At 35.7% G+C, this 25,449-nt stretch overlaps 1 protein-coding gene across 2 annotated transcripts in view; it reads left to right on the top strand.

The window, feature by feature from the left end:
- Positions 1 to 24,829, top strand: part of LOC127842745 (tetraspanin-33-like) — a 31,138-nt gene extending 6,309 nt beyond the window's left edge. For both annotated transcript variants that reach the window (XM_052372449.1, XM_052372450.1), the window contains exons 2-7: positions 8,599 to 8,676; positions 12,974 to 13,096; positions 13,592 to 13,759; positions 17,967 to 18,098; positions 18,704 to 18,754; positions 21,075 to 24,829. In XM_052372449.1, coding sequence (XP_052228409.1) covers positions 8,599 to 8,676; positions 12,974 to 13,096; positions 13,592 to 13,759; positions 17,967 to 18,098; positions 18,704 to 18,754; positions 21,075 to 21,266 — 744 coding nt within the window. In that variant the 3' untranslated portion in view covers positions 21,267 to 24,829. The remainder of the gene's footprint in view (positions 1 to 8,598; positions 8,677 to 12,973; positions 13,097 to 13,591; positions 13,760 to 17,966; positions 18,099 to 18,703; positions 18,755 to 21,074) is intronic.
- Positions 24,830 to 25,449: the final 620 nt, after the last annotated feature.

The raw sequence follows: 25,449 nt of genomic DNA, 5'->3' as shown, positions 1-25,449 counted from the left end.
ATAGAGCAGAGGTCTTGAACAAATGCTATTAATTGTTAACAATACAAATTTTACAACTGAAAGTATTCAATATCTAAAACATCAAACTTTAGGGAATAACTCGCTTTTAGCAAGAGGTAACTGAAGAATTTTAATATATAAAATAATCACCAAATATTTAGACTTGCATGAAGAATGAACAATTGTAATACATACAAAATACTGAACTTATATCACTTATACAAGTAAAGTAGAAATAAAATAAATGTCTTACCTGTAAGTCAGAGCAACATTAACTGTAGAACTTTATTGACACAAACACACAGCAAGATGGCAATAGAGCAGAGGTATTGAATCCATTCTGCGTTTGGCTTATATAGGAGTTGGTTGCCATCTGCTGTTGTTATGGTCACATTTGGTTTAGATTTGCTCTGACCCACAATTAGGTAATGACAACAAAGTATGTTGTAACATCAAAAGGGAGCTTTGATTAAGATGCCAATAACAGGCTGTCATTTAAGATCTCAACATGAATAATTTGTTTGTGACTTAATTTATGTTATGTTATAATCTTTTACATGCATTGTTGACAATATTGGAATATTGAAAAGGTGTTACAGCAAAACTGTAGAAGGATGTAATGTTGATGCAATAATCTTTAACAAGCATTGTTGCTTATATTGGAAATATTGGAAAGGTATTTGATGATTCTCTTAACAATAAGTGATGTAAATATGTTGTATAATATTGCATTTACAACTAAGATTGTGTTACCCCTAAATATCATATTGCCAGAGATTGACAAGAAAACAGACATCAAGTGTAGCTGTACAAGATCATGAAACTGAGCATTAACAAGTGACTTTAAAGTATTGCCAGTTTCAAGTGATTTTAATTTGTAGGTATAATTTGGCCCTAATTGAACTATTTCGTACGGTCCTAGGAACTTGGGTGAAAGTTTCTTAGACAACCCTTGTTTAACATTTTCCTGTTTCACCAAAACTTGTTGACCTAACGTGAACTTTGGTTCCTTGCAAGTTTTGTCATGGTGAAGTTTTTGTTTTATTTGTGCACCTAGTTTGTTTGCTGTGACTATGCCCTCAACAATCTTTATCTGTTCATTTAAATGATCCACATGTGTTTTAACATTTACAGGCAAGTTTTCTTTTGGAATGAGAGCAGTGTCTATTGGAAGACGCATGTGTCTGCCAAATAAAATCTGGTATGGTGTGAAACCAGTAGTGGCAGATACTGAATTGCGGAAAGCCATCATCACAGCAGGAATAAATTGAGACCAATTGTCTTGATTGTCATTACAAAGAGAACGCAAAGCCTGGCCAAGTGTACCATTAACACGTTCAACAGTGCTGTTGGTCTGTGGATGAAATGAAGAAGTATGGTGCCTAGTTACTTGGAATTTTTCACAGATAGCTGTAACAAGCTTGGACAAAAAATTGGTTCCCCTGTCACTGACAATGACATCAGGTGCACCATAACGGCAAAAGATTTCTTCAAACAAAATTTTTGAAATTTCAGTAGCTTCCTGAGTACAAAGAGGAAAGGCTTCACACCAGTTTGAAAAAGCATCTACCACCACTAAGATGTACTTAAATTTATTCTGAGAGAGTGGTAACGGACCTAGAACATCCACATGAACTCGTGAAAAAGTATGTTCAGGCACTGGCAAGGGACAAAGAGGTGGCCTGTTGTTAGCATAAGACCGCTTTGATTGCTGGCAAGTATTGCACGTACGAACATGATTTTCAATGTCAGTATACATACCTTCCCAGTAATACTTTGAACGGATGGCAAAATAGGTCTTATCAAAACCTAGATGAGCATGTCCCTCGTGGTATGCCTTAATCACATCTTCTCGCAAAGATTTAGGAACTACCAACTGTGTGAAAGGCTCCCCTCGTTTTTGTTGTTTCTTCCTTTGTGGCTCACATATGTGATACAGAATGTTATTTTTGATAATGTATTGCTCTGACATGATCAAGTATTTTCGCTGTTTAACAACATCATTTGGCAGCACATTGTGAACCATTACGTTCAACAATGGTTGCAAGTCTGGACATTTCCATTGTTCTTGCGATATATTGATCCTTTCAGTAGCAATATCATGCAAATCAATGGCACTTACCTCTTCTGCCTCATCAGCTATGTCCAAAGCTGAGAGTAAGGGAACTTCATCTGGTATGGAATACACGAAAGTCACTTGTGCAGCACAGTTATCTGGTGAGGGTGCAGATTGATTTTCACCTACCTTGGGAGTCGGCTCGTAGCTCCTTCGGCTCAAGGCATCTGCGTTAGCATTCTTTGTACCTGCTTTGTGGACTATGTTGAAAGTGTAACCCTGGAGTTTTAATGCCCAACGTCCTTTTCGACCGTTAAGATCTTTCAGACTTTGGATATATTTCATACCCATATTGTCTGTGAACACAGTGAACTGTGAGTTCGCAAGGTATGGGTGGAATTGACGGATGGCCTCGATGAGAGCTAGGCATTCCTTTTCATGAATGCTCCATTTGTTCTCACTACCTCTCAAAGAGCGTCCTCCGTAAGCAATCACCCTTTCTCTTCCTTGGTCGTCCAGTTGACCCAATACAAAGCCTACTGCGTAATCAGAAGCATCAGTAGACAGTGTAAAGGGCTTAGCCATGTCAGGGAAAACTAGGACTGGTGCAGTGGTGAGTTTTTCCTTCAAAGTATTAAAGGAAGACTCACATTGTTCACTCCAAACAAATTCTGTGTCCTGTTTCAACAGGTTATTCAAAGGTGCAGCAATTTCTGCAAATTTTGCAATGAATTTTCTGTAATAATTGCACAGACCCAAGAATTCTCTGACATTTTTCTGTGTTTTCGGTTGGGGAAAGGATTTAACACTTTCAATCTTACTTGGGTTCACCTCTATACCCTGGCTGGTAAAGAAGTGGCCTAGATACTCCACACGGTCTGTAGCAAACTTACATTTTTTTGGTTGGAGCTTTAAGTTCGCCTCCCGCAAGCGTTGGAAGATGGTGCTGAGGTGGTTCAAGTGCTCGTCAAAATTAGCAGAGTGAACCATGATGTCATCAACATAGACCAGAGCAAATTTAAAATTGATGCCTCGAAGAACCTGTGTCATCACATTTTGAAAACAAATAGGGGCATTTCGTAACCCATATGGCAGACGTTTGAACTGATAGTTGCCATCATGCGTCACGAAAGCTGTTTTGTGTCTAGTTTGTGGGTCCAAAGGAATTTGATGAAACCCACTCTTTAGATCCAAAACAGTAAAGATTTTTGAATTTTGCTCCGCTACTGAGTCAACAACATCATCAAATTTGGGTAAAGGAAAATTGATAGGCTTAGTGACAGCATTAAGCCTACGAAAATCTATTGCAAACCTGTATGTGTTGTCACGCTTTTTACAAAGAATGACAGGTGCAGCCCACATGGAGTCTGATGGTTCGATAATGTCGTTCGCAAGCATGTCACTTACCTGGGCTTCAATTTCCTTCTTGGCTGTTGGTGAGGCTCGATATGGAGGTTGTCTTTGCGGTGGAGCATCTCCCGTGTCAATGCTGTGGAAATGAAGGTTTGTGCAACCCAACTCAGAGGTGTCTTTTGCAAACATATCGCGATTGTTTGCTATAAAATATTGTAATTTTGCTTTTTGATCCGCAGTTAAAAGCGGGCTATCAATAGTGATTCCAAGATCATCTAAAATCTCGGCTACTTTCACCTCTGAGATTGAGTTCACATTTGGGCACTTACCTTGTAGTTTTGAAGAGCCAGTCTTGTCTTCTTTATCAAGGGCCTTGATGGAATGTTCGTGAATAGGGGACAACTTGCCAACAACAGTGTTTAACTTAATACATACTTCAAAAGGCAACGGGTTCATGAGTAAACAACAAGCCTCCCCCTGTTCAGAACGAACAATAGTCCTACCAAGTGCCACATTTTTATCACGGAGAGATGGGACTTCTTCCAAAATAGCAACCTCATTATGACTCATTTTTGACAACCTGATCGGTACTAGGGATTGTGAATAGGGTTTTAGTACAATGGTCTTTTTTACCCTAGCCAATCCTAAAGGAATTGCAGTGGCAACATTTATAGAAATGCAATTGATTGAGCTCTCAAACTGTAGTGTTTCAAAATCTATTTTACATTTGTATTTTGTCAGAAAATCTATTCCAATTATCAATGGGTGTTGAATATTATCAAAAACATGAAAGGTTTGTGGAAAGTTATTCTCACCAATTTTTAAGTTAAGTGTTACAGTTCCTTTAACTCTAAGCAAATGTCCACTAACACCCATGACATGTGTATGTTGACTTGGTTTTAAATTTTGAAAATCTGAGTCAATTTTAGATAAGAGGGATTGATGAATGCAAGACAGACTAGATCCTGTATCAACTAATGCTTTTGATTTTTGATTTGCAATAGAAACTTCTACAAAATTTGACTTAAGATTAGTTTTTGTGGAAACATTGCTAATTGATGGCACATTTGATTTACCGGATTTGAAATTTTTAAATGAAGATTTTGGTTTCTTAAATTTGTTCTTTTTAGAATGTCTTTTCAAATCTGGCCTTTTTACTTGGTTCCCTCTTTTACCAAGTTTAGGCGACAATTCCTATTGGTTATTTGCTTTTTTAAAGGAGAAACAAGCCTTTTGGATATGACCCTCCTTTCCACAGAAATAACAAGTCTTTGATTTGGCAAAGCAAGTTGAAAAATCATGATCACGTGAGCGTCCACAAGCTCTGCATTTTAAGTTTTGTTTAGAAAAATTGCTTGTGTTGAATGTACGTGGCTTTGAATGTGAGTGCCTGAAGTTAGTGTTGTTGTTGTTGTTTGTGGGTGTGTTAACAGAGTTGACTGAGTGTATTGTTTGTCTATGCACCAAATTATCGACTTTTTGTTTTAAATCCAACATATTTACTCCACCTAAAGCATTTTTAAAAATTTCAGTGAAGGTTGCCTCAGAAAAGTTAGCTGAAGGGGGATGAATGGCATATGCACTCTCAGACTGCTCTGCACTTATCAAAAGTTCCTCCAAATTAGCTGGGGGGTTTCGTCTGAGATCAGCCCTTATGTGTGATAAAAGACCACCATTTATCGCACTTAAGGTTGTAGCTGCAGGCAAATTAACTGATTGAGCTTTAGTCTGAACTTCATAGATGTATTCCCTAACTGATTGGTGTGGTTTTTGTTTCATGTGAAAAATGTCTGTTGTGATCTGTATTGAGTCTTGCTTTTTACTAAATCGTTGCAAAAATTTTGAACTGAGCTCCTCAAAATCTGAAATGACTTCCTCAGGTAATGAAATGAACCAATTGAAAGCTGTACCCATTGCCAAAAACATTCCAAATAATTTTGCCATTATTTCAGGCGCTGTTTTGGATAATTTGCCAAAGTAAATGTACCTATCAAGCCAACATTGGGCATCATTAAGGGACGGATCGAACTTTCCTATAGCTTCAACGGTAAATAGGGGCCTACCTTGTTCTGTAGACATGGTTGGGTGTCTTGTCTGCTCCCTGGTCTGGACTTGATCTGCTGGTCTTGCCTCTCTGTCCGTGGAAGGCAGCGACTGGCCCCGGCTATGGACGGCTGTTGTTGGTCCGCTGTCGGTGGTCCCAGCTGTGGTCTGCCCCTCTGTTGCCTTCGTCAAGGATCTGAGTAGATATGGTCCTGGCACTGATGGGGTCCTCTTCATGAGATCGTTAGCTTCTCCACCACTGTCACACGTCCGGTTAGCGTGTGCTCTTTCTTATGAGTGACCAATTTGTTACTTTCACGTTGTTTCCCCAAGTGCGCAGGATAATGAAAGACTGTAAGTCAGAGCAACATTAACTGTAGAACTTTATTGACACAAACACACAGCAAGATGGCAATAGAGCAGAGGTCTTGAACAAATGCTATTAATTGTTAACAATACAAATTTTACAACTGAAAGTATTCAATATCTAAAACATCAAACTTTAGGGAATAACTCGCTTTTAGCAAGAGGTAACTGAAGAATTTTAATATATAAAATAATCACCAAATATTTAGACTTGCATGAAGAATGAACAATTGTAATACATACAAATACTGAACTTATATCACTTATACAAGTAAAGTAGAAATAAAATAAATGTCTTACCTGTAAGTCAGAGCAACATTAACTGTAGAACTTTATTGACACAAACACACAGCAAGATGGCAATAGAGCAGAGGTATTGAATCCATTCTGCGTTTGGCTTATATAGGAGTTGGTTGCCATCTGCTGTTGTTATGGTCACATTTGGTTTAGATTTGCTCTGACCCACAATTAGGTAATGACAACAAAGTATGTTGTAACATCAAAAGGGAGCTTTGATTAAGATGCCAATAACAGGCTGTCATTTAAGATCTCAACATGAATAATTTGTTTGTGACTTAATTTATGTTATGTTATAATCTTTTACATGCATTGTTGACAATATTGGAATATTGAAAAGGTGTTACAGCAAAACTGTAGAAGGATGTAATGTTGATGCAATAATCTTTAACAAGCATTGTTGCTTATATTGGAAATATTGGAAAGGTATTTGATGATTCTCTTAACAATAAGTGATGTAAATATGTTGTATAATATTGCATTTACAACTAAGATTGTGTTACCCCTAAATATCATATTGCCAGAGATTGACAAGAAAACAGACATCAAGTGTAGCTGTACAAGATCATGAAACCCTACAACAATAAACAAATATACAAATGACATATATTATTAAACAAATATTCAAATGGTCAAATAACTATAAAACTATTACTATAAAATCTTCAAATATGCAAATGACTGCATATATAAATGCAAAACAATATAAAATCTTCAAATATGCAATTGACTGCATATATAAATGCAAAACACTGTGAAACTTGAATATTTGATATGCATGTCATGCTTTCTCTTATCAGTGGATAATCTATTACCGGTATGGCGTTCATGGCGATTACATGCGGAAGTAGGAACTGAGTGCTCTTTTGAAGTAGGGAATATTGATACACAATGATATTGGCGATTTATACGCCCTGAAAACAGTAATTAAGAGAGTGAATTTGAAAATCAGAGAGTCCCATTTTTCAATCGCCAATTTCATGAAAATCTTATTTTTTTACCTCCAACCTGGAATTGTAATCGCCAAATGCGATTTTGGCAATCGAAAAAGCTAACATAGAATGTATTTAAAGAAATTTAGGTAACAGTACAAATATTTAAAAATTAAATGGTTATTATCCCCACTCTTTTTGGAGAAAAAGTGGGGATATTGTGGTTATCTCCGTCCGTCTATCCGTCCTGGCATCTATCTCCTCCTACACTATAAGCACTAGAACCATGAAACTAACACACATGGTAGCTATAAGCATATGTGCGACCCTGCACTATTTGGAATTGATCTGACCCCTGGGTCAAAAGTTATGGGGGTTGGGGTGGGGCCGGGTCAGAAATTGTTACTTATTTTTTTAGGTTATTTTACTATAATTTCTTCATTTCTACACTGATTGTCTTCAAATTGATACTGAACCTCTCTTATGACAATATGGTCAATCTCAACTATGCATGGCCCCATTACCAACCCTGGGTTGCCCCGCCCACATAGGCCACACCCACCTAAATTGGCTTTTACTATATTTTTTTCATTTCTACACTGATTCACTTCTAATTGATACTGATCCTATCTTATGACAATACGGTCAATCTCAGCTATGCATGGCCCCATTACCGACCCTGGGGCGCCCCGCCCACATAGGCCACACCCACATAGGCCACGCCCACCCAAAATTGCCTTTTACTATAATTTCTTCATGTCTACGAAGATTCACTTCAAATTGATACTGAACCTCTCTTATGACAATGCGGTTAATCATAACAATGCATGGCCCCATTACCAACCATGGGGCGCCCCGCCCGCATAGGCCACGTCCACCCAAAATTGCCTTTTACTATAATTTCTTCATTTCTACACCGATTCACTTCAAATTGATACTGAACCTCTTTTATGACAATACAGTCAATCTCAACTATGCATGGCCCCATTACCAACCCTGTGGCGCCCCGCCCACATTGGCCACGCCTACCCAAAATTGCCTTTTACTATAATTTCGTAATTTCTACACCGATTTACTTCAAATTGATACTGAACCTCTCCTGTGACAATACGGTCAATCTCAACTATGTATGGCCCCATTACCAACCCTGGGGCGCCCCACCCACATAGGCCACGCCTACCCAAAATTGCCTTTTACTATAATTTCGTCATTTCTACACCGATTTTCTTCAAATTGATACTGAACCTCTCCTATGACAATAGTCAATACCGTCAATCTCAACTATGTATGGCCCCATTACCAACCCTGGGGCGCCCCACCCACATAGGCCACACCCACCCAAAATTTCCTTTTACTATTATTTCTTCATTTCTACACCGATTCACTTCTAATTAATACTGAACTTCTCTTATGACAATACAGTCAATCTCAACTATGCATGGCCCCATTACCAATCCTGGGGCACCCCTGGGTCAAACATGTGGCGTGGGGATACGCGTCGGCCTCTGCCGCGCCATTTCTAGTTTATTATTTACCTGTGTTTTATTTCAGCTTATTGGTGCTGCAATGATTGCAATAGGTGTTTGGGCATTCATTGAGAAAAACAAGTATTACTATCAGGACATTAAGGTAAATTATGTTGTTTACTTGTTACTTCAATAAATTTTGAATAACAGTTTAACAACAACAGCTAAAGATCTGATGCAATTGCGTATAATATTCTTTAAAATAGATATTTTTTAAAACATGGTGTAGGCTTCTTCTCGAATAATTATTTTATATACAGTTGACTCCAGTTGGCTCCAGGTGCAAAGACCGACTCACTCAAAATCAAGCCAAACAACTTCTTTATGTAATTTGTATACCTAGAAAAGTCTGCAACAGATGGGAATCTTCATTGGACAAAATTTAATATTCATAGTACCCCAACTCTTAACTACTGACTGCATATGAATTAACATGACCTAAATTACTTTTTAGCTCATCTATTTTTTGAAAAAAAATTATGAGCTATTGTCATCACCTTGGCGTCGGCGTCGGCGTTGGCGTTGGCGTTGGCGTTGGCGTTGGCGTCGGCGTCCGGTTAAGTTTTGCGTTTAGGTCCACTTTTCTCAGAAAGTATCAATGCTATTGCATTCAAACTTGGTACACTTACTTACTATCATGAGGGGACTGGGCAGGCAAAGTTAGATAACTCTGGCGTGCATTTTGACAGAATTATGTGCCCTTTTTATACTTAAAAAATTGAAAATTTTGGTTAAGTTTTGCGTTTAGTTCCACTTTTCTCAGTAAGTATCAATGCTATTGCATTCAAACTTGGTACACTTACTTACTATCATGAGGGGACTGGGCAGGCAAATTTAGATAACTCTGGCATGCATTTTGACAGAATTATGTGCCCTTTTTATACTTAGAAAATTGACAATTTTGGTTAAGTTTTGTGTTTAGGTCCATTTTATTCCTTAAGCATTAAAGCTATTGCTTTCATACTTGCAACACTTACTAACTATCATAAGGGGACTGTGCAGGCAAAGTAATGTAACTCTGACTGGCATTTTGACAGAATTATGTGCCCTTTTTATACTTAGAAAATTGAAAATTTGATTAAGTTTTGTGTTTAGGTCCACTTTATTCCTACAGTATCAAAGCTATTGCTTTCATACTTGCAAGATTTATGAACTATCATAAGGGGACCGTGCAGGCAAAGTTATGTAACTCTGACTGGCATTTGAACGGAATTATGGGCCCTTTATACTTAGAAAATTGAAAATTTGGTTAAGATTTATGTTTTGGTCCACTTTACCCCTAAAGTATCATAGATATTGCTTTCATACTTGGAACACTCACAAACTATCATAAGGGTACAGTAAAAGGACAAGTTGCATAACTCTGGTTGTCATTGTTACGGAATTATGGCCCTTTTTTGACGTAGTAACTTTTAATATATGGTTAAATTTTGTGTTTCGATCCACTTTACTTCTTAAGTATCAAGGCTATTGCTTTCAAACTTCAAATACTTACATGCTATCATGAGGTTACTGTACCTGGCAACTTTAATTTTACTTTGACCTTTGAATGACCTTGACTCTCAAGGTCAAATTATTAAATTTTGCTAAAATTGCCATAACTTCTTTATTTATGATTAGATTTGATTGATACTTTGATGAAACTACTCTTACCTGACATACCACAATAGACTCCACCCAAACCATCCCCCGTGCCCTCCCCTCCCCCCCCTCCCCCCTCCCCCCCTCCCCCCCCTATTTTTTTTTTTTTTTTTTTTTTTTTTTTTTTTAAGATCATCTCACAAATGACCACCACACCCTCACACTATACCCCCCCCCCCCACCCCACCCCCCCCCCCTAATTTTTTTTTTTTTTTTTTTTTTTTTTTTTTTTTTTTAAGATCATCTCACAAATTACCACCACACCCTCACACTATACCCCCCCCATTTTTTTTTAAAAAATGGTTATGTTTGAAATACCGTCCAACCATCGCACCCAAACCCCCCCCCCCCCCATCGCCCCCCCAACCCCCCCCCCCCCCCCCCCCCCCCCCCCCCCGGATTTGTTTTTTTTTTTTTTTTTTTTTTCGCTTTTTTGGAAGATAATGTAATAAATGTCCACAACCCCACACTATACACCCCTCTTCACTCCACTCCTTTGTGATTGAAAATGAGAGTCCCTTCACCTTTAAAAAGAAAATAGATGAGCGGTCTGCACCCGCAAGGCGGTGCTCTTGTTAATATTTGTAGCACCCTGATATAAATATTTCAAAGGGACCTTACCACAATTTTTGGCATGTATTGCAATTTGTCATTAAATGCTTTAAATTGATCAATGTTAAAATTGAAACTTAATAGCTTCAGAAAAAAAAAGAAAGACAGAAAAAAAGTAATTCTAAACTGGGCTCAACCACTGACCCTCGGAATAAAAGTCTCACACTTAACCCACTTGGCCATCCTTGCTCATGTAGTGAGTGGTGTATTGTATACTTTATTTATAAGCTTCGTAGTGTCACAAAATATAAAGATAACAACAACTCTCCATTAATTATTCAATCGATTCCCGATTGTAATGCTTTATAATTTTAAGTTTTTTTAATCTTGAAAAGATGCATATAATGGATATTTTAGATGTGGTCAATCTTTAGTTTTAAAAGTAATACTGTTTCCTTGCAATTACATGTAAAAGCCACATTTATTGTCTAATCTTAATAAAAATTGGTCAGAAGATTTGTGCCAATGATATCTTGGATGAATTTTGAAAATGGTTCAGGTTGGTTCATGAAAACATGTCCATAGACAAGATCGAACATGGTTTCGGTTTCTCAAAAATTGTGCAAGGGGGCAGGGCATTTTCCTTTTATGGCTATAGTTAAACCTTGTTATCACTCTAGAGGCCGCATTTATTGTCCAGCCTTCATGAAACTTGGTCAGAAGAATTGTCCACATGGCATGTTATCTTGGACAGTTCAAAAATGGTTCTGGTCTGTTGAAAAACATGCCCCCCAGGGGGCGGGGCAATTTTCCTAATATGGCTTTAGTAAAACATTGTTAACACTCTAGAAACCACATAAATTGTCCGATTATCATGAAGCTTGGTCAGAAGATGTGCACCAATATTATCTTGTACTAGTTTGATAACGGTTCTGGCATGTTGAAAAACATGGCTGTCAGGGTCCAGGACATTTTAACTTATATGTCTACATGTGTATATTTGGCTATAGTAAAAAAAACTTGTTAACACTCTAGAGGTCACATTTACTGTCTGCTCTTCATGAAACTTGGTCAGAAGATTTGTCCCAATTATATCTTGGACAAGTTCAAAAATGGTTCCAGTTGGTTGAAAAACATGGCCTTCTGGTCAGTGACTTTGGGCCTTTTAGGACCTCTTGTTTTCAAGAATTATACGGATAAATTTTGTATGTGGTATTGATAAATTACTTTAGGCAGGTTCTAGTTTTTACATAGCATTTTAGCACAAATTGTAAGAATGCTTTAAGTTTGCATGCAAAGTTTCTTTGCCATATTTTACTCCCATTAAAAATTTAGTTGCTGACAAATTTGCAACAACAGCAAAATCTATTACCTCGATTAACAACCTAATGCTACTGTAAGGGAGTCTGAGCCATAGAGAGCTGAATGTACATGCATAAAATTGTAGTGAAATGAATAAATGAATTAAACAGGACTATTTAAAAATCAAAGTAACATACTTATGAATCTAATATATATTGATCTAATATATTAATGGCTATTGAGAGAACAGAATTGTCATCAACAATAACAATCAAACGCTCTTAGGAGGAAAGTAGACATAGACTGCCAGATTATTTTCCTATCAGATGCTTTGTCAGTCCTGTAAGAAGCAAAAGCTAACACCCTGCTTCATCTCAAAGCAGCCCTTTAAAACATTACGTGCTTAAAAAGTTTATTCCAAAGGATCTTACTTCTTATAATTGATGAGGAAGATGGAATGGGAATAGATAAAGACAAAGGCGAGATGAGTGTAAGGATAGAAGAAATGAACACCCACAGTCAAGTGCCTCAGTTTAAAACTTAGTAGCAAGAGTAACCATAATCTGTGTAGATTAGAAAAGATACTTATCTTTAGACCACTAAAGGGTTCAATGAATAAAACCATGTGGTGTGTCTCCAGAGTCCCAATGTGGAGCAGCAGTACAAACATCCTCTAGAAATGTGTTGAGGTAAATTTCATGGGTCAAACCAGTAAGCCTGCTGGAGAAGCTGTACAGGCAGGTGAATGCTCTACAGGAGAACAAGAATTTCTGCACTGCAAGTGTAGTGGCGATGGAGAAGAAGGGAGAAGTTGATACAATAGAAGTAAAATTAGTATTGCTACATTTTTTTACTACAATTTAACTTTTTATTATTTTCATTATTGAATATCATTTCCTTTTCAGACTATCTATGATGTGTTTCTGGACCTCTCTATTTTGCTCATGATTGTCGGTGGATTCATCTTCATCGTTGGATTTACCGGCTGCCTTGGTGCCCTAAGGGAGAACCTGCTATTTCTTCGGATAGTAAGAAATATTATAAGCTATTAAGACTGTTTTGTTTATCTGAATGCTTTTTCTTGAACATGTATATATACATATACGTATAGAAAGGTATTAAATAATGGAAAAAGCCTGTGAATTAAATTGTAATTAAAGTTGCACTGTACCAGCATACAAATAAGCTCTTAATTAAGTTTTATTATTTTTCATTCAGGGCTTTCATTTAAGTGTTATTTTGATGGTTTTCTTCTTGGATTTCAGAACTTTTGAATTTTGACTCTTCTATCGTGCAATATACAATATACAGGTCAAGATGATTATTAAACATGGAACAAAACCCTAGCTTTCCCTGACTGACTCTCCACAGAAATTGAAAGCATGCCTGTCAGTTTGACGTTTAAAACGGTTTAACCTTTAAAATGTGAGAAAATCCATGATATTTAATACTTTTTATATAATCAGAGAATTAATCATTTAATATCCATTAGGATAATTACACTGAGCTTTTAATATTTGTAGTTTTATGGCTGCATCATACTGGTTGTGCTGGCAGAGATAACCGCTGCAGTGCTGGCATTCGTGTTCAAGGACAGCGTTCACCGTGTGATCACAGACTCTCTCCAGGAAGGCATGATTCTTCGTTACCAGGACGATGAGGATGCACTGATGGACTGGTTTCAGGAAACAGTATGTGGACATAAAAAATTAAAAAAGCAGAAAGTGTCATCCCTGATTAACCTGTGCAGTCCACACATGCTAATCTGGGATGACACTTTAAGGACATGCATTAAGCCCAGTTTTCACAGAACAAGGTTCAAAAAGTCTTGACAAAATAAGCAGGGGCATTATATAAACGTAGCCTGATGCCAATTTTTATGCCCCCCAGACGGAATGATCGGGGGCAAATTTTTTTTGGCCTGTCTGTCTGTATGTCTGTCCCAAAACTTTAACCTTACAGTAAAGTTTTGCATTAACTTTTGCAATATTGAAGATAGCAACTTGATATTTGTCATGCATGTGTACCTCATTAAGCTGCACATTTTGGGGGTGAAAGGTCAAGGTCATCCTTCAAGGTCAAATGTCAAAAAATACAATCTAAGGGAAGTAATAAGCTTTAAAGGGGAGATAATTTCTAAACCTGCCAAATGATGTATTGAAATTTTATGTCAAAGCAGCGCAATAGCAGGCATTGTGTTTCTGACAAACACATCTCTTTTTCTCCTTAGTAAAAAAGATCAGTCAGAAGTTGTGCTTGAAATACCTACGGTAAATCAACAAGAAAATAAAATGCTTTAATTAATTTTTTAGCTCGGCTGTTTTCGGAGAAACCCGAGATATTGTCATAGCCAGCTCGTCGTCTGCCGTGATAAAACCTTAACATTGGCTCTAAAATCAAAGTGCTTCCACTGTTTAGCTCACCTTCACACAAGGGAAAGGTGCATGCATTTACTTTTTCCTCTAAAGACTTCTCCTGTTTGGCAAATTTAAAGGAAACTGCTCTGGAATAATCCTTTGGTCAAATATGTTGAAGTCTGTCTGGGTCATTGCATACACAATATGTAGAGCACCAGAGCTAATCATAGATTTTATAAATGAAAACTTCAAAAATATCTTTTCTAAAACCACAAGGACGAGTGCTTTAATATTTGGTGTTAAGCATTGACAAGTGGTTCTCTTCTATGTTTGTTTTAATAATGTCACATTAGTCAAAACTGGCCAATTCCCAGGGTCACTTGATTTATATAGACTGATATAATTAAACTTTTAAAATCTTCTAAAAGTTACATAGTAAATAACTTTAAAAATCTTCTCTGTACCCACAAGAGTCATGGATTAAATATTTGGTGTGTAATATCATTTGGCAGTCCTTTAACAAGTTTGTTAAAATCATGATCATGTGGTCATAACTTACCATGCTCCAAGAGTCACATGATTGGTACAGACTTATGTAGTATATGACTTAATTTTTTTTTCTTTTTAAAACCACAAAGGAAAGGTGTCAAATATTTGTTGTGCAACATATGGTGGTCCTCTTCTAAGTTTGTTTTTTTAAATCAAGCTTTTTGGGTCAAAATCAACGCCACCCTGATTGTTACTAATTGATTTTTAAATATTTGTAGTAAATAAAAAAAAATCTTATACTCTCTCAGACAATATCATGCAAGTGACCTAGTAGTCAGTTGTTTTCCTGCTTTACTGTAAGAAAATCTTACTAAAAATGATTTGTTATAAAAATTCAGTATCCTTGTTAGCCCTTGCTTTGATTTGTTGACAATCCTAAGTACTGTAATAACTCTATGTTTTCGGACACTTAAAAATAATTAATTTTAATCTTGTCCGAAAACTTAGATACTAAAAATATTCACAAAATACAGGTGTCCGAAACTTAGAGTCGAAAATTGAGGTGTCCGAAAATAGCGTCAATTGTATCAACGACTACCGGTAATATAACGCGCTTGTAAAATACCATGCGGTATAGTAAAAATTACAGTTATATATGTTTGCACTGCATTTTAAATAATTTTAAATGCTTTATTTGTTTAACAGAAAGTTACTACAAGGTTGTACTTTGACCAACGAGTTCAGAAATGAGCATGTGATGTACCGATACTCGCTAGTATGAACCTGTAATTAACGCAATAAAAAAGCAAACTATGAATTCTTCGTTTGTTCATTTCCGATAGTTGTTGTCTAATACCTTCCATTGTTCGTAAAACATGCAATAGGGTGCATCACACTTTGAAGCGTTTAGTATTTGTCAAAGTTATTTTACTGAGAAGGGGTAGTAACATAGCGGTAGATAATTGAACTGTTAATTGACACTACCCCTGGTAATTGTCATATCGCTTATGCTATCAGGCGAAACCATTGTTTAATACCGGTTTACAAGGTTATTTACCCAATAACGCAAATGTAATGGTCCGTTGCCCTCAGGCATGCACCTGCCATGTTTGATGATGTTAATCTGGTTGTAAAACCCCATGATCGAAGTGTCATTAGATATCGATAACAGGACCGAAATTTAGTAAAATAGCGCTGTAAAATATACTGTCCAGAACTTAGAGACATTAATAACGGAGGAAAACTCGTGTGTCCGAAAATTAAGAGTCATGCAAAATAATTATTTTTGCTAAAAAAAGGGGTGTTCGAAAACTTAGAGTGTCCGAAAACATAGAGTAATTACGGTAAGTTATAAATTCATCTACTTATTTCTATGTTGCAATAAAAAATGTGTGTGTTATTCTGTAAACTATTATTAATTACATATTCAAAGGAAAATGTGTCAAATAATCACATTTATAATGCCCCCCTTCGAAGAAGAGGGGGTATATTGTTTTGCACATGTCGGTCCTTCAGTATGTCCGTCCGTTTGTCCGTCTGTCTGTCCACCAGATGGTTTCCGGATGATAACTCAAGAACGCTTAGGCTTAGGATCATGAAACTTCATAGGTACATTGATCATGACTTGCAGATGACCCCTATTGATTTTGAGGTCACTAGGTCAAAGGTCAAGGTCACGGTGACCCGAAATAGTAAAATGGTTTCCAGATGATTACTCAAGAACACTTATGCCTAGGATCATGAAACTTCATAGGTACATTGATCATGACTCGCAGATGACCCCTATTGATTTTCAGGTCACTAGGTCAAAGGTCAAGGTCACAGTGCAAAAAAACGTATTCACACAATGGCTGCCACTACAATTGACAGCCCATATGGGGGGGATGCATGTTTTACAAACAGCCCTTGTTTAAATTATATGTTGTTTTATAAATTTGGTAATGCTATTTTTGACTGTAGAAATATAACACTTATGTCTGATTTTAAGCAAGTACATTAATAGAGACCAGAATGATGTTCTCATGTGTACTTTTAAACACTAAAACATATAATTACAATATATAATTTGAATAAGTCATGTATAGATCTTCAAGGTCATAGCTTAGTTTTTTTCCATCATTTACTCATAACAACTATTAAGTCCTTGTAAAAACTTTAAATTATGACACATTTACATTAATTTTATTCAATTTAAGTTAAGATCATGGCTAAACTCACCAGTCTACAAGTGATACAATTGTCAATTGTATACATCTTATTTTGAATGTCGAGGCCAATAACACTTAAATTAGATGCATAAGTTCTGATTTATCTTGTAATTTGTATGGCACCACGGAGTGGGGAGCATTGAGCTTTGCAATTGTCTTTCTTTCTGAGAAAAACCCTGTTTATGAGTGTGTATTTACCCTTACTTACCCCTTGCAAACCATAAACTATCCCCATCATATGAACCTTGGTCTGAGAAAAGTGGGCTTGATGCTTGTGCGTAAAGTGTCGTGCCAGGTTAGCCTGTGCAGTCCACACAGGCTAATCAGGGAAGACACTTTTCCCCTAAACTTGATTTTGGGTAAGGAGGAACTTTCATGAAACCAAAAATACCATAAAAGCGGAAAGTGTCGTCCCTGATTAGCCTTTGCGGACTGCACAGGCTAATCTGGGATGACACTTTACGCACATGCATTAAGCCCAGTTTTCTCAGAACAAGGCTCATCTTATGACAAGCCAAGTTAATATCATATAAATAAATAAGCAGCGCTGTGGGTTACATGGCTTGAAGCATGTGTGTAGAGTGTTGTCCTATATTAGCTTTTGCAGAAAGCACAGGGTGATCAGGGAAGACACTATCCGCCAAGACTGGATTTTCATTTTAAAGGGACTTTCTTTAAACTTAAAATTCTATAAAACTGGAAAGTGTCTTCGCTGGTTAGCCTCTTGCTACTGCGCATGCAAATATGTGAGTGCGCTTAGCACACATGCATTAAGCCCAGTTTTCTCAGAACAATGCTTACTGTAAAAAAAAAAGTATAATAACTGGCCAATGCTCTCTTTGCAGATCAAATGCTGCGGAATTAAGTCATACAAGGACTGGAACTCAAACATATACTTCAACTGCACGAAGGACAACCCCAGTGGACTGCGTTGTGGCGTGCCTTACTCCTGCTGCAAGCTTCAAGATGCCTTCAATGTACTTTAATTTTTCATTGTTTACAACCCCCTCCTTCGAAATAACTCTGACAAAATGAAAAAATCAAGGAAATGTTTTGAATGCGCCCAAACAATCCTTTGATATCTGCTAAGCATATTTTAAAGTAGTGAAGCATATTTTAAAGTAGTGAAGCATATTTTAAAGTAGTGAAGCATATTTTAAAATTGCACAGATAAGGGATAAAATTTTCCACTTTTGCTGGCAATTGACAGTTTTTTTTTCAAGCTGCGGCTAGATTGGTTTGAAAGTAATAAGCTTATATTGTAACATGTACATTTATTTTCTGGTACGATAAGACCTAAGTTTCAAATATTATGTAACTCTTTATTTATCTCTTTCTTAACGCCAATTACAAATCTGTTACATCACCACCACTTGTCTCTCTATATTTGTCTTGTTTCACTCAAAATAGGAAATCTTTCAGTTTATAAGCGTGTGAAATATGGGCTCATTCAGTTGTACAATTACCACAGAAGTGACTTATTAGTAATTACAGGTATTAATAGTGTATACATTAAATGTAGTAGAAGGAAGTCAGTGGTTTAAGTATACTTGTAAATGCATGCAATGTGTTTTCACTTCAGACTGGTCTGTCCAATGTCCTGTGTGGAGCAAATGCACTGAATGATTCTGTGGTAAGTGATATGCATATAACAAACAATACAATTGAGACGCGCTCTGGGATAATGGGGCTTAATGCAGGTCTGCAAGGGCTAATTAGAGACAACTTTCCGCTTGTATGGAACTTTCATGTCCCCCAGTCTATACTCGGGGACATATTGTTTTTGCCATGTCTGTTTGTTGGTTTGTTTGTTTGCATCAAACTGTAACATTGGCCATAACTTTTGCAATATTGAAGATAGCAACTTGATATTTGGCATGCATGTGTACCTCATGGAGCTGCACATTTTGAGTGGTGAAAGGTCAAGGTCATCCTCCAAGGTCAAAGGTCAAATTTTGCAATATTGAAGATTGGGCTAGATTGAACTTTACAGGTACGCAGTTGTTTACCACTATCGACAAAGCGGGGGTTTGGGGGTGGTAGCCCCCGATACGAAGGAAATATATAGGATAAAAAGGATTATTAGGTGTTGCGTTAGGTGTTGAGGGCTTAGCAACGATAAAATTATACGCTTTTTCATTCTTTTTTAAGTACAGGTAAAGTTCAATCTTCCCGAAGATAGCAACTTGATATTTGGCATTCATGTGTATCTCATTGAGCTGCACATTTTGAGTGGTGAAAGGTCAAGGTTATCCTTCAAGGTCAAAGGTCAAATAAATGGGGGGGGGGACATATAGTTTCACAAACACATCTTGTTCTTAAAATGAAGTCTCTTGTAAACAAAAATCTAGTCTTGGCAGAGAGTGTCGTCCCTAATTAGTCTGTGCAGATTTCACATGCATTAACTCTTTCAGTGCGGGAACCGAATTTTAAAGGCCTTTGCAAACAGTAAGGATCCAGATGAGACGCCACAGAACGTGGTGTCTCATCTGGATCCAAACAGTTTGCTATTCTGATAGTATTCTTTGAAAAAAAATCGAAGAAAATGCTAATTTTAGAAATTCAGCAGACAACATTTTAGCAGACTACAAATTTCCCAGCATGCAATGCATTAAGTCCAGTTTTCCCAGACTGTGGCTCATATACATTTAATACCCAATAGAATTGTAATATTTGTTGATAAGTGTGCCGGAGTAAATTTGAAAAATGTATGTTTCAAGTAAACCTTGAAATGGTTACACATACATTAATCATTTTTGTATTTTATAGGTTAATCTTGCATATTTAGCAACACATATAATTGAGAGAAAACATTAATTAAGAAGAAACACCAGTATAATATTAATTGTTATGCTTGCCTACATCAACCCAAAATTTGTGAACTCAGTCAGCATAAACTACATGCATGAATTATGTCGGTTTTGTTGAATGTGTTTCATGGGGTGAATGTTAAAATGACAGTAAGTTAATAGAATATTATTTGATTGATTTTACCCAAGTCCTGTCTGCAAACGTGGGGTGAATGTTAAAACGACGGTAAGTTAATAGAATATTATTTGATCAATTTCACCCAAGTCCTGTCTGCAAACGTGGGGTTAATGTTAAAACGACGGAAAGTTAATGGGATATTATTTTATCTATTTACCCAAGTCTTGTCTGCAAACATGGGGTGAATGTTAAAATGATGGAAAGTTAATGGGATATTATTGTATCTATTTCCCCCAAGTCCTGTCTGCAAGTGTATGTAAATATCATTACGTTACTATATATATTCATACATAAACGTCAGTGTCAGGTTAATGTAGGATGAGCTTGAACTATCCCAAAGCTGTATAATCTATATTTGCAGATATATGAGCTGTGCTCTGTGAAAAAGGGATTAAATGGTATTTTTCGTTTACATAAAGTCTTTTCTTGACAAAAATCAAGTTTAGGCGGAAAAGTGTCATCTCTGCACAGGCTAATCTGGGACATTAATTTATGGGACAACACTTTATGGGACAACACTTAATGGGACAACACTTTATGGGACAACACTTTATGGGACAACACTTTATGGGACAACACTTTATGGAACAACACTTTATGAGACAACACTTTAAGGGACAACACTTTATGGGACAACACTTTATGAGACAACACTTTATGGGACAACACTTTATGGGACAACACTTTATGAGACAACACTTTATGGGACAACACTATATGGGACAACACTTTATGAGACAACACTTAATGCACATGCATATGACCCCATTTATACAAAGCGCGGCTCATATTTTTGTTTAATCCTTGTTATCATTACATTACTGTAATATGTGCATGTATAAAGGTAAATGTCAGATTAATAATAAAAGGTGAACTATTCTAAAGCTATATATATTTGATATTTGGAAAAAAAAAACTATATAAATCCTCTTAAGTTTTTTCCCAATTAGTTCTCTATCTTTCAGACATTTTCCACTTCCAACATCTACATGACTGGGTGCGTTGACGCCTTTGTCCAGCTAGCCGAACAAAACCTTCCAATCATCGGTGGCGTGATTCTGGCTCTCGGCGTTCCTCAGCTACTGGGGATCTGCCTGGGACGGCTTCTGGATGGACAGATACAGGACCAGATGGTGCGATATCGCAGGTCGCACTGATCCAGACCCAAGTCTCACTCTGACGGGTTTTTGTTGTTTAAAGTGAAATCTCAGTTATTCTTAGCATTTGATTGTTGGTCATATGATACAAAATAATCGGGTGTAAAAATCTAGATAGGTTTAATGATTGAAGTGATATCTCAATTTTTCTTAGTATGTGACTGTTGATGGTATTATTCAAAACATTCTGGTTTTAATACCTAGATGAATTGGATGATTGAAGTCAAATCTCAGTTATTTGATATATTTAAATATACTGTACAATATTATATTCTAGTGTCACAAATTTGTTTATGAATATCAGGTCCTGGTCCAGTTATTTGAAACTTAATTGACCAATTACCATAGCAAGGCTAATAAGGTTGGATGTAAATCAAATAGTAAAAACACCATTCTTTTATCAAGTATTTTGAAATATATTCCTCTTTGCAATGTATACAAAATGTCGTCATATTTTATTATTTGAATAAGATTTTTTACACTTAAAAACATTATCCAAAACTAAAAAGTTATAAGCTTATTTGGTAATTAATATTTTGAGCAACTGGGACCATGTATTTTGTTAATGCAATGAAATAAAAGTAATTGTTATACATGTATATAAATTGACTGTAGAATTCTTTAGCTGAAAAGTTCACAGCTAAATGCCAAGGTTTGGGAATGAAAATATTGTTACAAATAGAACGCTAGTCTAGTTTTCCAACAGAACATGTCAGTCAAGCTAGTCTTTTATCCAACAGTATATGTCAGTCAAGTGGCTTATGTTATGACCCATCACGCAAGAGGTGGAGCATTTAGTGTGATTCAAAATAGTGCAAGCCACAAGATTGATACATTCTCTTGAAAGAATAAATTTGCATTATATTCCCCTATAAAATTAACTGAAACACTTATGTTGTTTTTCAAAATTTTAAACGTGTTTATCGAAGTAGAGTACAGTAAATTTTGCTGTCGAATTGTGAAATGAAATGCAGGAAGGTGTTTTCCGACTTCTGGTTGATTTTAATAAAGGGATAAAAAAAAGAAGTGAATAGCATACTTCAGTTGTTTTTACTATCTACATGTATTTCACTTATTTATAAAGCATGTGTTTGGTTATGCTTTCGAAGATGTTAATAACAAAAAGAGAATTAAAGCACATACAACAGTTTCACTCCCAACTCTTGAAGCACAAAGGCTGCTTTTGTATTTGAGAATGAAATCTCAGATTTACCTATTACAAAACTGTTTATTCTGCTGTTACCAAATTGCATTAATATCATGGCTATTCTATTTCTGAATATGATGGAAATGAAATTTCTGTTATTTGTAGTACATTCGTGAGTTGGTTGGATTCATTTATAGAAAAACTGCTGAGTGTCTCTTGTGTATTTTGTTGATGGAAATGGAATTCATTAATTTGAACATGGTAAATTCTGATATTGAATGACAAGACAGTACTATTGAGTCAATAATAAAATAATGATTACCTAACAACTTGTAACTATAAGTTTATATTTCTTTACGTTTTCAAGTTGAATTTTAACAGAATAATGTAATTTCTCATTATCAAAACAAAATTAATCTTCAGATGACATTTATGCAGACGTACAGTTTCTCGATTATCATATCAGCCTAAAAATCAGGTACACGTATTTGAAATATGTTGTAAGTTTTTATGCAAAGTAAGTGGGTTTCACTTGAATCATTAAGGACATCTGTCTGTCCATCTGTCTATGTGTCTGTTTGTCCGTTTGTGTGTCTGTCATTCTGTCTTTTTGTCTGTCTGTCTGTGTGTGTTTCTGTCTGTCTGTCTTTTTGTCTGTCTGTCTATCTGTCTCTCCGTCTGTGTGTATGTCTGTCTGTTTGTGTGTCTGTCATTCGGTCTGTCTTTCCATCTGTCTGTCTGTCTGTCTGTCTGTCTGTCTGTCTGTTTGTCTGTCTGTCTGTCTGTCTGTCTGTCTGTCTGTCTGTCTGTCTGTCTGTCTGTCTGTCTGTCTGTCTGTCTGTCTGTCTCTGTCTCTGTCTGTCTGTCTGTCATAGACACAATTGGTCTGGAGATGTTTTCAACATAAAACATTAAAACTTGCTCATTAACCATATACAAACTGACAAATTCAAAAAAAATTCTATCATTGTCAAATGTGTTTTTATTAATTTTCATATTTCACCATATTCATATGGTGTTAGTCTAAAATTATACTGTTATTTGTATTTTTTATGTTTATTTGTGATTCAAAATGATATTATACGAGAAGTATTTCATTTTATAATATGTATAGTGAGTTTCAAAATGTGTTACTGATTTTGACTTAGCTGCAGTGTCATTATGAATACTGTGATGTTAATATAATTGACCATTATGAATCCTGTGTTGTTAATACAATTTACCATTTTTTATTATTATGTAAATTTTTTGTTTGAATCAAGTTTTGTAAGTGACATTTGCAAAGTTTGGATAGTAAAAAAGGATCACTAAAATTAGATTCTAATACAAAACATTAAAAAATAATAATTACCAATATTTTTACCATTGCGCTGCTATGATTGCAAATCATCTTCATTTTGGTATTGATTGTGCTGGTAATATAAGTAAGGTACCTACTAAAGGGGGGGGGGGATTTTTTTTTCATCACAAGTTTAAATTGGACCTGCACTACCGTTTTCAGATCTTGAATAATTACGAATAGAATACTTAATGACTGGAAAGTCACAATATGATCATTTATAATCCAAAACTGTGTATGTCTCACTTTAAACTTGGAGATTCGGAGATTCATTGAAACTGTTGTACAACAAAGTTTGTCTCACACTAGTTTAAATTCTTTTTTGTTTCTTACTTTTTCTGTTTCACTGACTTTATTTATTCCATAATAAATGTATATAGAATCAATTTACACAGAAATGTACATGCAAAGACTTAATTAACCATATGTACTGTGTTTTAACTAACTTATTACCGTCTCTACACAAACTGAATTACTACCGGTGTGTACTTCCTTTGACACTTTAACCATTTTACTATATAAAACATAAATACTTTTATAAAAACCAGATGAAATTTTTTATAACATGCATTACATGCCTAAAGAGTATATGTTATTGTATTATAGATGTACATATATAATATACCCTGGTGCTAGGATTTTGCTTACTTATATAATTATTAAGGCTTATTATTATAGTATGTTTAGGAGTTTGTTATTACTTGCACATTGGACAGGGTTTCTCTACAGTTATCAAGTCTTCCTATGTGTTCACTACTTTTGTGTGTTTTCAGTTCTAGTCACAACAATTAAGTGCACACATTCTAATAATACTCGATTTTTAAAGCAATTAATGAGAGATTATTTTTCTAATTATTGTTTTGATATTATTTGTTTTCACTTAACTATAGAAACTGTTATGGCAGTAAGATAAATGACTTTTTAAACTGTTTCACATTTTGTATGTATTACCACAGTATTTTTTTATCCGTCATTTATATCAGTAATGCTAACTGGGCCACTTGTCTGGTTTATCATTTTCAAATAGTACTACATTGTTTATTTTGATGTGATCATTGATTGAATGGAATCTCTTTATGCATAAATGTATATATATATATATATATATATATATATATATATATATATATATATATATATATATAGGGTTGAAGGTGTTTCTGTAATATCTGTTTAATGCAGTAACATTTATAGTCAAATACACAATTCTTGTTGTCTTTTTGTGCCAGTGAGTTAGTAATTTTAACATTATTAAGAATATTTACTTCCAAATGCAATTGACAGTTTAGTTTAATTTTTATTAAGTTTGTTTCTATAACTATGTTCAATGCAGTTATAAAGATTCTTGGTTTACTATAATTTTGTGTGTTATTATAATTTTATTCACCTGTACACTCCTTGTTCATTACAAGAAATATGTCTCAATATTTGTGAAAATTCAGATACATGTAATTTGTAAACATGGGAATTTCTCGTAATGAGATAATGTTTGCCTAAAATTAAATAATGCTTGTTGCAAACATGTTCAATTGAACACATTGATTGATCAAAGTGGAATTTTAAATCACGTTTGATTTCATTGATACATCCCATCGCTGAACCCATTTGTTCTAAAATACCTTTTGAAGTAATGATGTCCCACCTGCTGTGTCATTTTTAAACCATGCTTACACGGAAGTATCGATCTGATAAAAAGT

Source organism: Dreissena polymorpha, chromosome 8, assembly GCF_020536995.1.
Source record: "Dreissena polymorpha isolate Duluth1 chromosome 8, UMN_Dpol_1.0, whole genome shotgun sequence".
Taxonomy (NCBI): Eukaryota; Metazoa; Mollusca; class Bivalvia; order Myida; family Dreissenidae; genus Dreissena; species Dreissena polymorpha.
This window is presented reverse-complemented; position numbering and strand designations above follow the sequence as displayed.